The 14088-nt window shown below is 34.2% G+C and overlaps 1 protein-coding gene across 4 annotated transcripts in view; it reads right to left on the reverse strand.

Annotated features, from left to right (window-relative positions):
* Positions 1-14088, reverse strand: part of CNOT6L (CCR4-NOT transcription complex subunit 6 like) — a 121789-nt gene that overhangs the window by 70710 nt on the left and 36991 nt on the right. For all 4 annotated transcript variants that reach the window (XM_078446001.2, XM_078445999.2, XM_078446000.2 and 1 more), the window contains exons 2-4: positions 4952-5073; positions 1744-1930; positions 418-503 (exon numbers count right to left, since the gene is read on the reverse strand). In XM_078446001.2, coding sequence (XP_078302127.1) covers positions 418-503; positions 1744-1930; positions 4952-5063 — 385 coding nt within the window. In that variant the 5' untranslated portion in view covers positions 5064-5073. The remainder of the gene's footprint in view (positions 1-417; positions 504-1743; positions 1931-4951; positions 5074-14088) is intronic.

Raw genomic sequence — 14088 nt, forward strand, 5'->3', positions numbered from 1 at the left:
CTTATAACAAACAATATGTCAGTGCAATTTTATCTACTCTATCAAAACCTGATATGGAATATTCTGCCTGGGGTTTACCCTATTAAGTCATTCTTTTATAGGTGGGGTGGCAGGCGGAACTACAGTGTCAATTTAAAATACCTCCTCTAAGAAATGTAAGAATTTTACAGAAAATTAAATATAAAATATATTTAAAATTTTTCCCCATACAAATTTGTTAAAATGATGGCAGTATGATGAAATGCTGAAGCTCAATTTGATACTGAAGAACCACTTTACTTTCAAGAGAAAGTATAATTACATTCTCAAAATTATGCGAAAACCTTACCTATATTGTAACCAAAATTGTCTTTAAAAGGCTCACAACACCTCAATACTCAGTGAGTGTTAACACTGTCATCTTCTAACATCACTTACCTTTCAAACCTAGAGTTTGTAGCTGGAAGAGCCGACCAAGTTCATAAGGCAAAACCCGTAACAGATTGTTATTTAAAAGCAATTCCCTGTTAAAAAAAAAAAAAAAAAAAAAAAAAAAAGAAAAGAAAAAAGTTTAATATATCAAACTTTATTAATATCTACAATTACTTTCTTAGCCTTCCCTAACATACCATGAGTTATATTTACTTGCAAGACACATTCAATCCAAAAAATGTACAAAATGTGTAACTACCACAACTGTTAACAATGTTTCTATAATTTATTCATTCTCCAGCACAGATTACTAAAGCTGCAAGAACTACATATCATTCACAGGCTAACTCCATTCCCTTTTCTCTCTCACTCAAATGCCTACCCAAATCAAAGTGACAGATATTCTTTGTATCCAAAGACAACCAGTATCCTTGAATCCAGTATACTCCACAGAAAAATGTAACAACCAATCACCTTTATCAATTCTTATAACTGATTACACTGTAATCACATTAAGATACTATGATGAACAATCACTGACATAGGATATAACCACAGAAAATAAAGCATAATACAGATAATAGGATAATATAGGTAAGATCCAAGCTTATAATTTTGAAATTTTGGCCAGATTACAGAAAAAATAAACAGCCATATTATTAGATGACTAAAAAGTATTTTAAGAAAATAAGGAATAAGATTCTAAAACAATATAAATGTTTAATTTTAAACACATGACAGCAATTTTAAATATCACTACTTAGCCGGGAAAAAAAAATTACCACTTAGCAAATAAACATAGAAAAGCAATACCTGCCTACACTAAAAACATTTATACAAGGTCTTAAGGGACCTACAAAATTTTTTCCTATGAAGAAATTCTTAAAGAACCCTAAAGGACAAGAAATAAATCCATTTACTATCAAGTTCTAAGGTTTCCTTAAGGACTTGTGACATTTAAGTATACTTCACCTTATAAAACAGGTATGTTCCCAGAAGTTTACTTACAAGATCAGAATATTTTCTCAATTATTTATGATTATCTTATCACATGCCTGAGCCTAAAGCGAGACCTAATATTTTAATCCCAACCCACCTCAAGGCTGTTAAAAGAAATTGGTAAGACAAGCACACTTCTACTTAGAAAGCTTCAAATTGAAAGAAAGGAAATGTTCAACGGATGCCACCTCGAGCCCTGTTTAGACAATTTTTATCATTTGATCTTCAAATGCATACCAAAATCCTACTGCAAGAGGAGTAATATCTCATAATTTTCTTATTTGGTAAATTTAGAATTCTATATAGTGAGTCATATCAGTAATATTTCCTTACCTGAGAGACACCATGTTTCCTAGTTCTGCTGGTAAACTTCTGAGTTTATTGGATGACAGATCCAGGTAAACCAGATTATGAAGCTTGGCAATATCAGGTGGAATGCGACTAAGGTAATTGTCATTTAGGTGCAGTGCTGTCAAGTGTGTCAATGACCAAAGTGACGTACTTAAGCTCCGCACTCTACCTAAAAGGCAAAATATTGAAGCATTAAATTCTAGGCCCAGGATAAAGACTAACCTCCAAGGACTAAAAAGTAGTAGAAGAGACTGCAATATACAGATACTGCATCTTTGAGGTTAGTTTTCTATTAATGCCATTTGACTGCTTCCAAACCTACCTGTTCTTTAATTTCATGTCACTTTTGCCTAACAACCATTATTTCTCATGAACTCCCCGTGTATTAAATGAGATGTGGCATAATAAGGAGACCCCTGGAGTCAGGGTGATGGTGAGTTCTCAAGGAAAACATCAGGCTGACTTAAGCTTTTGTGACAGAACAGTCTTGAATTTTAAGGCACAGTCCTAACGAAAGTATTTCTTACATACTCCACAAAAAATAATAGTGAAAGGTTTGTCCATATTTTGGCCCTGGATTCTTCTACAAACTTTAAATTACCAAGAGTAATTACGATGATTTAGAACCAACATCAGATTGACCATTAGGAAAACCATTTTACCCATAAAAGAGGTATCGTTCCCAGCTTTCGATGCTACAATCAACAACTCTGGTTTAAGATTTTGCACTAAGTGCAACATACTCAAGTGAAATGGTCACACATTAAGCTTTATCAGTCAGTCAGCATCAGACAGCTATTGTAGCACATGGACTAGAAAAGATTCAGAAAACCTATCTCAGAATCCTGATTTTTACCGCTTACTAGCTATAAAGATCTGGGCAAATCACCTAACCGCAGCTGCTGTAAAGTGGGATATTATCTTAATAATTTATATGAAGATCATTTTATAAACTTTACACAAGTAAAATAGAATTTAATTACATATCACATTTGAAACAACAGATCTTGATTAAAAGAGCAGTGGAAGGTGTATAGAGGCCACAAAATGTCAAATGGTCAATGTTACTTTTTCACATAGCTATCAAGCAGTCGTCAACTCAAGCTCAGATCTGTCCAGGGTTCTGTCACAGGTTCCTTCATGCTATCTATTATCAGGCTCAGGTGCCAGCTAGGATTTTGTATTTTAATAGGAAAGAAAGTGTTCAAGTGAAGAGAGGCTGTGGTAAAAGAACCTTATTTAAGTCTTACCTGGGATTTAATCAGGTGGTTCTCAACCAGGGGCAATTTTGATTTTATTCCCCAAGGGACTTTGGGACTCTGGAGACATTCTTCGCTGTCAAAACCAGAGGATTGCTACTGGCATCTAGTGGGTAGAGGCCGGGAATACTGCTAAACACTATGCTGTATAACTGAAACTAATGTATCGATGTGTGTTAACTATACTTCAGCTTAAAAAATTATAACTTATGTAAATTATAGTCCCTAAGATGTCCACTGATATGTATTACAGCGACCTTTTATCCCATGTGTTTTAATGGAATTATTTACAAAATGGTAATATCTCATGTTAATATTCATATGTATTTAAACTTAATATATACTTAATATATTAATATGTTAATATTAACTTATATTTAAACATGTATGTGGCTAACTATCATATTAAGGACCCAAACTGCTGGAGAACTATCTTCATTATCAAAATTCCAATATCATGAGGCGCCTAGGTGGCTCAGTCAGTTAAGCATCTGACTTCGGCTCAGGTCATAATATCACATTTGTGAGTTCAAGCCCCATGTGGGAATTTGTACTGACAGCTCTCCCTCTGCCTCTCCCCCACTCACACTGTCTCTCTCAAAAATAAACATTAAAAAAATTCAAAATTCCAATTATCATGTCTACAATGAAATTAAAATTAATGTCCTTTAAAAAAAAAAAAAAAAAAAAAAGAGGAGTGCTACTGGCATCTAGTGGGTAAAGACCAGGAATGCTGCTAAATCACCTACAGTGCACACAACAGCCCCCAACCACAAAGAACTGTCTGGCCCTAAGTGTTAGCAGTGCCTAACTGAGAAACCCTGGGTTAGCCCAATAGGATCTGCTGATATTCATTCTTCTGATTACCAACATTTACCCACCAGATTACACTTAAGCTAAATATACGGGTAATTCTTGCTATTAACACTATAATGTGGGTTTAATGCTTCCCAATGAAAGCCTGTTGGGGGGGGGGGGGGGGACAGGGGTATCACATTCTACATTATCTGTATTATACCAATTAATAAACAAAAAAACAGTGGTTATATTCTATTTTTAATAAACTTTTAACTTTATAATAATTTTAGATTTACAGAAAAGCTACCAATATAGAGTTCCTGTATACCTCTCATCCAGTTCCCCTAATGTTAGTTTCTTATATTATCATGATACATTTGTCAAAACCAGGAAACTAATATTAGTACATTACTTTTGTACATTATTGGTACATTACTAATGTACAGATTTTATATTGGATTTCACCAGTTTTCCATCTTTTTGTTATAAGATCCAATTCAAGATACCATTTTGCATTTAGTCATCATGTCTCCCTAGTCTCTTATGGTCTGTGACAGTTTCTCAGTCTTTCCTTGTTTTTTATGACCTTGACACTTTTGAGGATTACTAGGTTAGGTATTTTGCAGTTTGAGTTTTTCAGCTTGAGTTTGTCTGATTTTTTTCTCACTAGTACATTAGGGCTGCAAGTTTTTAGGAATCATATTCTATCTGAACAAATCCTAAACATGAAAGGTCATGTAATATAGTTATTTTTTGGAATCAACAGCTTCTAAGCTTCCTACTAGGCCAACACTAGGATGATAGGAAAATGGCAAAGATTTCAATTTCCAAAAATAATTACTCTGCAATAGCCAAAATTAAATCTATTATATCAAAGAACCTGGTTACTCAGAAACAAAACTCCCAATGTCCTCAATTTCAGATGCCAACTCTGGCTCAAGGTATTATTTCAAAAGAAAGAACAGGAAAAAGATATTTAGTCACAGGTAAATTAAACACCAGTACTCAGAATCTTTTATTTTCTCAATTAGTTCATCTAATTACAAATGTACAACATAGGAATAAATACAATACTCAATTCTTGCTCATTATTGCTATTATATCCTGGATTAAACGCTTCAGATTCCACTCACCCGAGATTTCTAATTCTGCCCAGTGAGATTTTTTCCCATTGGCTACCTCCTCTGCTGACATGATGGTATAAATTCTGCGAGGATCTGGAGGATCATATTTTTCCTTTGGCATCCCTATTAGTCTGTTAAAAAAAAAAAAAAAAAAAGGATAATCAACAATTACCACAGTCTCACAGAAAAAAAGAAAAATGGGATGTAAATTTTCTTTTCCTTTCCCCTTGCCAGGCTAAGTCATTTCATACTAGAAATTCTCACTAGAAGAAAACATGTCTGCAGTATGTTAGGCTCTTGGAGGAACTCAGTAACAGATGCATAAGGGAAAATGCGAATAAGCAAAGACATTGCATTTCACATTGAACTTTGTAGTTGCTTCCCGAACTTCCACCCGTTCTTGCTTTAGCAGCCTTGCTTTCCCAAACAGACAGACCCTACACCAGTTTTCTGAATGGATTTTGACTAGTCTAAGAATATCAAAGTAATCCTGTCCTCCTTGCCTCGGTGATATTCAAATATCTTGTATTTAAGACAATCAGCACATGACATTCCTCTTGTCACAGAGATTAGCTCAGAAGTATCTAATAACCATGAAGCTTAAGACGCATTCTATTCAGGCTTCTCTATCCTGCTAATCATAGAAGAATATAGCCCAGATTGCTACTGGCAACCATCCAACGATTATAAGGGAAGCCAGCCACAGAAGTCAGAGTCTAGAAAATAGACAAAGCCAGAGTCCTCACCAAATCATACCTGTAGGACTCCCGAACACTGGGCTTTTTGCATACACAAGCCAATATATATTACTTATTGTTTAAACTAGTTTAGCTTGTGTTTTTCATCACTTGCAGTCAAAAGCATCACACAGAATGATATCTTAGTATGAGCCTGTCTTGGTTTAACCTGTTGTTCTGAGGCAGCATCATTCCTTTTCACTCTCAGAAGTGTCCATGCCACCGAATTGAAACTAGTATTATTATATACTCTTCTTCATGTAACTGCCAAAATAATCACTGACTGATCACGAATGGTAAAAACTAGATATAAAAATCCTCAAGTGTGCAATGTATGAAGCATATGACAAATGGCACTGAAAGTAGCCATTCAAGGAGTCCAACACAAGAATTACTGCTTGGTAACTGGCAGAAAATAAAATCCAGTTTAGATATAGCAATAATAGCAAATGACAAAGCCCTGAACCTAATTAAAATCCTACATGCTATCTGTAAGTTGCCTTGTTATTAGTATATTGGTTCTCTTTGTTCATATTTCATACACATACACACACACACCCCAAAACCAAGTGTCTCGATCTGAGAGTGTTTCCAACTAAAGTTTAGAATTTATAATTCAATGTAATTTACTTTCACATGGTCTGAAATTTGTTATATACAGAGAATAAAGAAAAATTAGTGGTATTCTATGTTTCAAAAAAAATCAAAGCTAGTTTATAAGAACAGAATCAAAATTTCCTACACCATAATCTACTCATATTTCTGAAGGTAAAATAGTCACTTTCCTCTTTTAAAAGGGGTAAAGAGAAAGTTTTCCAGATTTATTAATCTGTTTAACAGTAGTCTGCTTCCAAGTTTCCAGGTTAAGCCCTTCCTTCTGCTTTAATCTTATCGTACAATTTGGTTCATACTGACCCTTTTATTTCCCATACATATCCCAGGATCTTCATACAGCACAAAGAATATGATAATTTTCCATGGGAAAAAAAAACTTGATTTCTACCACATTCGGCCTATGTAAAATACTTCAAAAAATAAAATTTTTAGATAACAAGATTTTCAGAATTTCTACCGTGCATGAGGAATGTGTACCTCTGTGAGTACTTCTGCATACTAATATGAAAATCTGCAAAAACACAAGAGTAAGGAAAGCCAAAACACACAAACAACATGCTACAAAATCCATGAACTACATTGCAGATGGGTAAAAAATAAAGACTGCAAAATATGCAAAACAAATGTTTCAAAATTCTAATTCGTTTTCATAAAACATAGAGGTCAACTTAATGTGGTTTTTAATAATGGCTCCCACTGGATGGTATGTTCCTTAAGGGGACTATCATTCATTTCTGTGTGGAGGCAAATCATTTTTATATTGCTATATAGTTCCTTCCACATAGTAGGCCCTTAATATGTATTTGTGGAATGAATATATGCTTTGTAATACTAAAATCTGCCACCTTCCTCCTGCTTTTTCCATCTCACAGCCAATTTTCAGTCAATGCTTTTCTAAAAATTATTCCCAGGAAATGCTAATTAATCGACATGTTCAATTTCCCTAAATATTTTAAAAATCTATATAGGTCAATAATTGCCATCTCTTCTGGCCCTGTAATTCTAATCTTGAAATCAGCTACTATATAAAATGATTTTTTTTAATTTTTCACAAGTTTCCATCTTCCTAAATCCACTAAAATTTATAAAATCTGTTCCTGCAAAACAAATCCATGAAACGTTTACCAGTGTTTACATGTAAAACCAAAGTAATATTAATACTGCCATATTAGCGGTCAGAGATCTCTTCCAGATTTGATTAGGAAACCAATGAAAATACAAGCACTTAATTAAAAATGAATATAAATTTCAATAGTCTGATTAAAGTGGTAACATTTTACTTTTGGGTTAACAAGCAACTTAGTAGAGTCTTCAGTTCTGGTGATCACTACTGTCTCAAACATCAGGTTTTCAAAATTGCTACTAAAGACTTAGAGAATTCAAATTTGGGAAATTGGTAATATTAAAGCCTCTTATTCAGCTTTATTTTTTCCCTCTCAGTTCCTCATCACCAACTTTGCACATTGGAGACATACCTCAAAAACTTATTTCAAAATAAATTAAAATATAAAATACTAATTCAAATGTATTTAACTCTTTAAATGTGACACCGATAGTGTGGTTTCTAACAGTCTCATATACAGGTCATTCCAAGACTTAAATACTGAGTGATGAATACATTTTATCTAAAAAATAGAAATGTTTTATTTTGGAAAGCCTAACAGCTAATTCCTTTCCCTATCTTCTTTTTCAAATTGATCAAACAGGAAGCTTTTGGTTTTTCCATGACTTTCTAATTTTTACAACATCTTACATCAGTTCCCAGAGGATCCTCCCATTACATCAACCTAATTTATACTGGGTATCCTTATCTTGTAATAGAGTACAATAAAAGCCCCTTTGGCAACACAACCTAACTTTCCAGTCTTCGACCCTATTTCAACACTATAAAAAATACTCCACATAGCTCCCCAAATGCTAACTACATAAGCTTCTTTAAACCTGCCACCCACTTTCCATCCATTGGATCTTAGCATAGCACCTACATGACCTTCCCAGATCCTAGTGCAAAATTTCTGAGAGTTACCATCAGTCCTGGCCAAAGAACCGAATTATGTCTGACTTCTTAGTTCCTACATGAACTATCCTAAAAGTAAACTAGTTTTAATCTCCACCATTGAAAGCTGATTAATCACTACCACATAGTGAAGATTTTCATTAGTTTCTCTTCTGTTCCACAGGAAAAACCTCATGTAAACTTATAAAATATGAACTTCATAGAAAATGTATTTCAATTTTTCAATTACAAGCAATATTATATGTAACACAAGAGCTATTTTGACCTAGAAATTTGTATTTTATTTTTTTAATGTTTGTTTATTTTTGAGAGAGAGTGGGAGAGCAGGAGAAGGGCAGAGAGAGAGGGAGACAGAATCCAAAGCAGGCTCCAGGTTTTTAGCTGTCAGCACAGAGCCCAATGCAGGGTTCAAACGAAGGAGCTGTGAGATCATGGCTTTAGCCAAAGTTGGATGGTAAACCGACTGAGCCGCCCAGGTGCCCCTGCCCTAGAAAAATTTTAAATGGAGCTTCCAAAACAAAAAAATGTAACATACCTGTATATCACGTCGTTTCAATGAACAGCATATTACAAAATATATATGAAATACATCCAAATACACTATTGCTAAAGAATCCCAAATCTCAAATTTTATATCTGAAGCTAATAAAATAACAACTGCTCCCTGCTCCCAAACAGAACAAAATCTAATCTGAGCCAAATCAGAGCAAACTTTTAAAGCTAGAACTGGACTTCTGTTAATAGGTGGTCATCTGGAACAACTTAAAAAAAGAGCAGCCTGTATAGTACATATAAAGATTTAAGTTCTTGTGGTATTAAACCAAAGTTTCCCTCTCACATCCTGTCCAAATTTAAGGTCATTTTATCCAAGTTTATAGTACAGCACAATTACTATTACTTAGAACTCAGTCTAAGAAAGAAAGAATGCTACAAGCACCAAAGAATGTTTCATAATGAATCAGAGACTTCTAACTCAACTCTAAAATAAAAATCATTAAACATACATTTATTTCCATACAAATATTAACTGGTCATCTCAACTGTAGTCTGCAAAGTAATCTTTGGCAGAAATACAGATGCTGGCAGGGTTCCCAAAGTTAGAGGAAGACAAAATTAAGCCCACACTAGATAGTTCTGCTTAACTTTTAGAGCAAGATGTCTATGATTTATTGCATTTTACACATTCTCAGATAAATCTGTATTATATTGACATTTATTCCCAAAGGTTATTCCCAAATAACACATTATTTGTTATTTATTGAATACCTACCTACCTAATATCCATCCTTCCCATCTGGTCTTAAGCATTAAGGCCATTTTGCTTTCTGAGAAAATAAATCTAAGTTCAACTTTTTTTAATAAAGCAAACTAACCCTTGTGCTGCAGCATTTCTGAAGTTTTTATTTCTTCATCAATATTTAACTATACAGAACTATTAAGCATTATACCTTCCCTGAATGGGCTCACCAGCAGATAGTAAAAAAAAAAAAAAGTGCCTTAGCAAATCACACTGCATACAGCAGGATCATAGTGATAAAGACTGATGACGCTTAAGAGCTTAAAACATACCCTGAAATAATGATTTCATTAGCATTTCCCACTACAGGTCTATACAAGGGTCTCTCTGGTGGCATTTATCTGCAATGACATATTTAGCTAAAGTCCATATATGGTAATAATGCAAACATTCAAAAAGAACCCCAAAGTTTGGGACACCTTAGTGGCTCAGTTGGTGGAACATCTGACTTTTGATCTCAGGGTTGTAAGTTCAAGCCCAACACTGGGTGTGGAGCCTACTCAAAAAGAACCCCAAAGTTTTCATGACTCTCTCTCACTCTAAACTAAACAAAGCAAAACCCATGTTTTATGATGGTAAAGTCATTTTATTTAAAAAAAAATAATAACCTCAGGTTTTTGGAATTTCATGTTTCTGACCAGTTTAACATTTATTCAACAAATACTTACTGTAGACCTACTACCATCATGTATTACACCAAGCACTAGGACTTCTAAAGTAAACAAGATAAACAACATCCTTGCCTTCACGTAGCTTATACCATTTTCATAGCGCTGCTTTAAAATAAAGTTATAGAATATATAGTTTACTTCCAAATAGTGCTATAAAGAATTTGGCACTTCTTGTTACTACCTTCCCCCCCCCCCCCACCCCCTTATCAGGTAGTTGCATTGTTCCCTCTTGTCACTATTCTGAAAGAGTACAACTAAAGGGTAATGAAGCTGACCCTTAAAAAACTGCTTAGGTCTACTTATAAGCAGATCTTTTACACTACAGAAAATGTATTTTGTTTCTTACGATTTTCTTAATACCATTTTCTTTTCTCTAGCTTACTTTATTATAAGAGTACAATATATAATACAATATATATAACACGCAAAGTATGTGTTAATCAACGCTTTATGTTATCAGTAAAGCTTCCAGTCAACAGTAGGCCATTATTAGGGTAATATAAAGTCGTACATGAATTTTCAAATGCATGGGGGATTGGCGTTCCTAACCTCTGAGTTGTTCAAGGGCCAAATGTAATAGGTAATCCACAGAATGGTCAATGACAAGTAGAGAAACTACAGCTCCCAGGACAAGAATGGTAAGTTTTTGTTTTATTGTTTTTTCAAAGAAATACAGGGAAGCATTTACTTTTTTTTTTTTTAAGGTTTATTTTTGAGAGAGAGAGAGAGAGAGAGAGAGAGAGAGAGAAAGCACAAGTGAAGGAGGAGCAGAGAGAAAGAGAGACTCCCAAGCAGGCTCCACACTGTTAGCACGGAATCTGATGCAGGGCTCAAACACATGGGAACTGTGAGATCATGATCTGAGCAGAAGTCGGATGCTTAACCAACTGAGCCATCCAGGTGCCCCAAGTTTTAATATTGGGGAATGGACCAAAGATAATGAGGCTAAACACTTATAAGTACATTTAATTTAAGGTGATAGCAAATACTCTTCTAACACTGCGACATTATTTATTCTATGATCCTTACTGACAAACCAAATAATTAGGTAACAGTAACAAGGATTCTTTTGGTCTTTAAAAATATTTAGACTCAGGATGCCTGGCTGGCTCAATCAGATGAGCATGCAACTCTTGATCTCAGAGTCATGAGTTCAAGCCCCACATTGGGTGCAGACATTACTAAAAATAATAATAATAATATTTGAATTCAATGTGTCTTCATTCTATTCAGTTTATTCTTTGGGATCTACTTCAAATTCCAAGCCAAACTAGTTACCTACCCAAACAAAATGCATAGGCATACATGGATGAAAATGAGATGTCATAATGGTTACTATACTTCTTTCTAAAGGTAATCCAAAGGTAGCTTTATGTTAATCCACAATGATAACTAAAAGAAGCTTCTAACTCCATAAAGCAGTGAGGGCATAGTCTACTTGTCAGCTAAAGAAAGCACTATGCGGGGGGGGGGGGGGGGGGGGGGGGATCAGAATAGAATTTTTCTGCACATTTGAAATTTTCCCTCATATGTGGAATACCAGAACACAGCAAAAGCAACATAAAACATAAATAATAAAAGGAAAAATGGAGACCTGAGATTATAAATCTACCAATCACTTCAAAATTTCAAAATAATTAGCACATTTCATTTTATTTCATCAGTAATTGATTTGGACAACAAAAGCTTACAATTCTTCTCTTACATTCCAAATTAGGTCTTAGTCTCTAGCTAACAATCACTATGCTTTAATGCCTCTTGTATTTACTTACTGCCTCTCACTTACCTAAAGATATCGAACACAATCTAATTATCCTGCAGAAAATGGGAGATAATTAGAAAAAAATTTTCACAACATCAATTTTTCCAGGACTATGATTTCTTCCCCTTAACCCTTTTTATCCTTTCACTTTTTTGGTGTAGCTTGTGTTTTCTATTTCCTCTGATATATACATTTTTATGTCTTTCAGTGGATGTCCAATTCTATCCACCCTTCATGGTTTAAGTTATCTTTTACCTCTTCAAAATATTTCCCCACGTAAAAATCAACAAGCTAATTCTCAAATTTATATACAGAAATCTAGAATAGCCAAAATACTTTTGAAAAAAAATATATACACTTGGGTGCACCCACTATCTAATATCAAGACTTACTATAAAGATATAGTAATCCAGACAGTTTTGTATGGATGAAAAGGGATAGACACATATAGTTCAAAGGAACAGAACTGAGAAACTAGAAATAGAACCACACAGCCAATAGATTTTCCACAGATGTGTAATAGAGATAGATTTTTAAAAATATGCTGCTAGAACAATTAGACATCCACATGCAAAAATAAATAAATAGGCATTAATCCAACCGTGTACCATAAACAAATTTACAAGGATAGTAAATTTAAGTGTAAAACCAAAAACCATAAAACTTTAGAAGAAAACATAAGAGAAAAATTAAGACCTTGGATTAGGCAAATATTTCTAAGATAAAACACAAAGTATGATCCATATAAGAAAAATACTGATAAACTGAATATCAAGAAAATTTAAAACTTTTCCTCTTTGAAAGATGAATGATGAGAATGCAAGCTGGTGCAGCCACGCTGGAAAACAGTATGGAGGTTCCTCAAAAAACTAAAAACAGAACTACCCTACGACCCAGCAATTGCACTACCAGGTATTTATCCAAGGGATACAGGTGTGCTGTTTCAAAGAGACACATGCACCCCAATGTTTATAACAACACTATCAATAATAGCCAAAGTATGGAAAGAGCCCAAATGTCCATCGATGGAGGAATGGATAAAGAAGATGTGGTGTGTGTGTGTGTATGTGTGTGTGTGTGTGTGTGTGTGTGTATATATATATATATATATACACACACACACATATATATATACACACATATACACACACACACACACACACACACACACACATATACACATACATATAAAATGGAGTATTACTCGGAAATCAAAATGAATGAAATCTTGCCATTTGCAACTACGTGGATGGAACTAGAGGGTATTATGCTAAGTGAAATTAGTCAGAGAAAGACAAATATCACATGACTTCACTCATATGAGGACTTTAAGAGACAAAACAGATGAACATAAGGGAAGGGAAACAAAAATAATATCAAAACAGGGAGGGGGACAAAACATAAGAGTCTCATAAATATGGAGAACAAACTGAGGATTACTGGAGGGGTTGTGGGAACGGGGAAGGGCTAAATTGGTAAGGGGCACTAAGGAATCTACTCCTGAAATCATTGTTGCACTACATGCTAACTAATTTGGATGTAGTATTAACAAATAAAAAATAAAAATTAAAAAAAAGAAAGATGAATGAAAAGACATGCCCAGGATTCAGAATAATTATTTGCAAAACACAAATCTGTAAAAGCACTCCAGAATATAAAAGGAACTCTCAAAACAAAATCTTAAGAAAAACAACCTAATAAAAAAATTGGCAAAAGATTTCAACAGGCACTTCACCAAAGATACTCAAATACAAAATAAGCACATGAAAAATACTCAACTATACGCATTTTGGAAATTCAACCTCAAGTGACAATGAGATATCACTACACACATACAATACTAGGGCCAACAAGGATATCACACACACATACCTGTCTTTGTGTTTATGTTTATATACACAAACACATACTTATATACATACACACCTATTCATGCATACATACATACACCCACACATACCCTCACATTTCGCTAGTGGAAAGCAAAAACAGTAATGCCACTGTGAAAGAGTTTGGTTGTTCCTCATCAAGCTAAACATACTTTTAT

Source organism: Panthera onca, chromosome B1 (assembly GCF_046562875.1).
Source record: "Panthera onca isolate mPanOnc1 chromosome B1, mPanOnc1 haplotype 2, whole genome shotgun sequence".
In the NCBI taxonomy this organism is placed as follows: Eukaryota; Metazoa; Chordata; class Mammalia; order Carnivora; family Felidae; genus Panthera; species Panthera onca.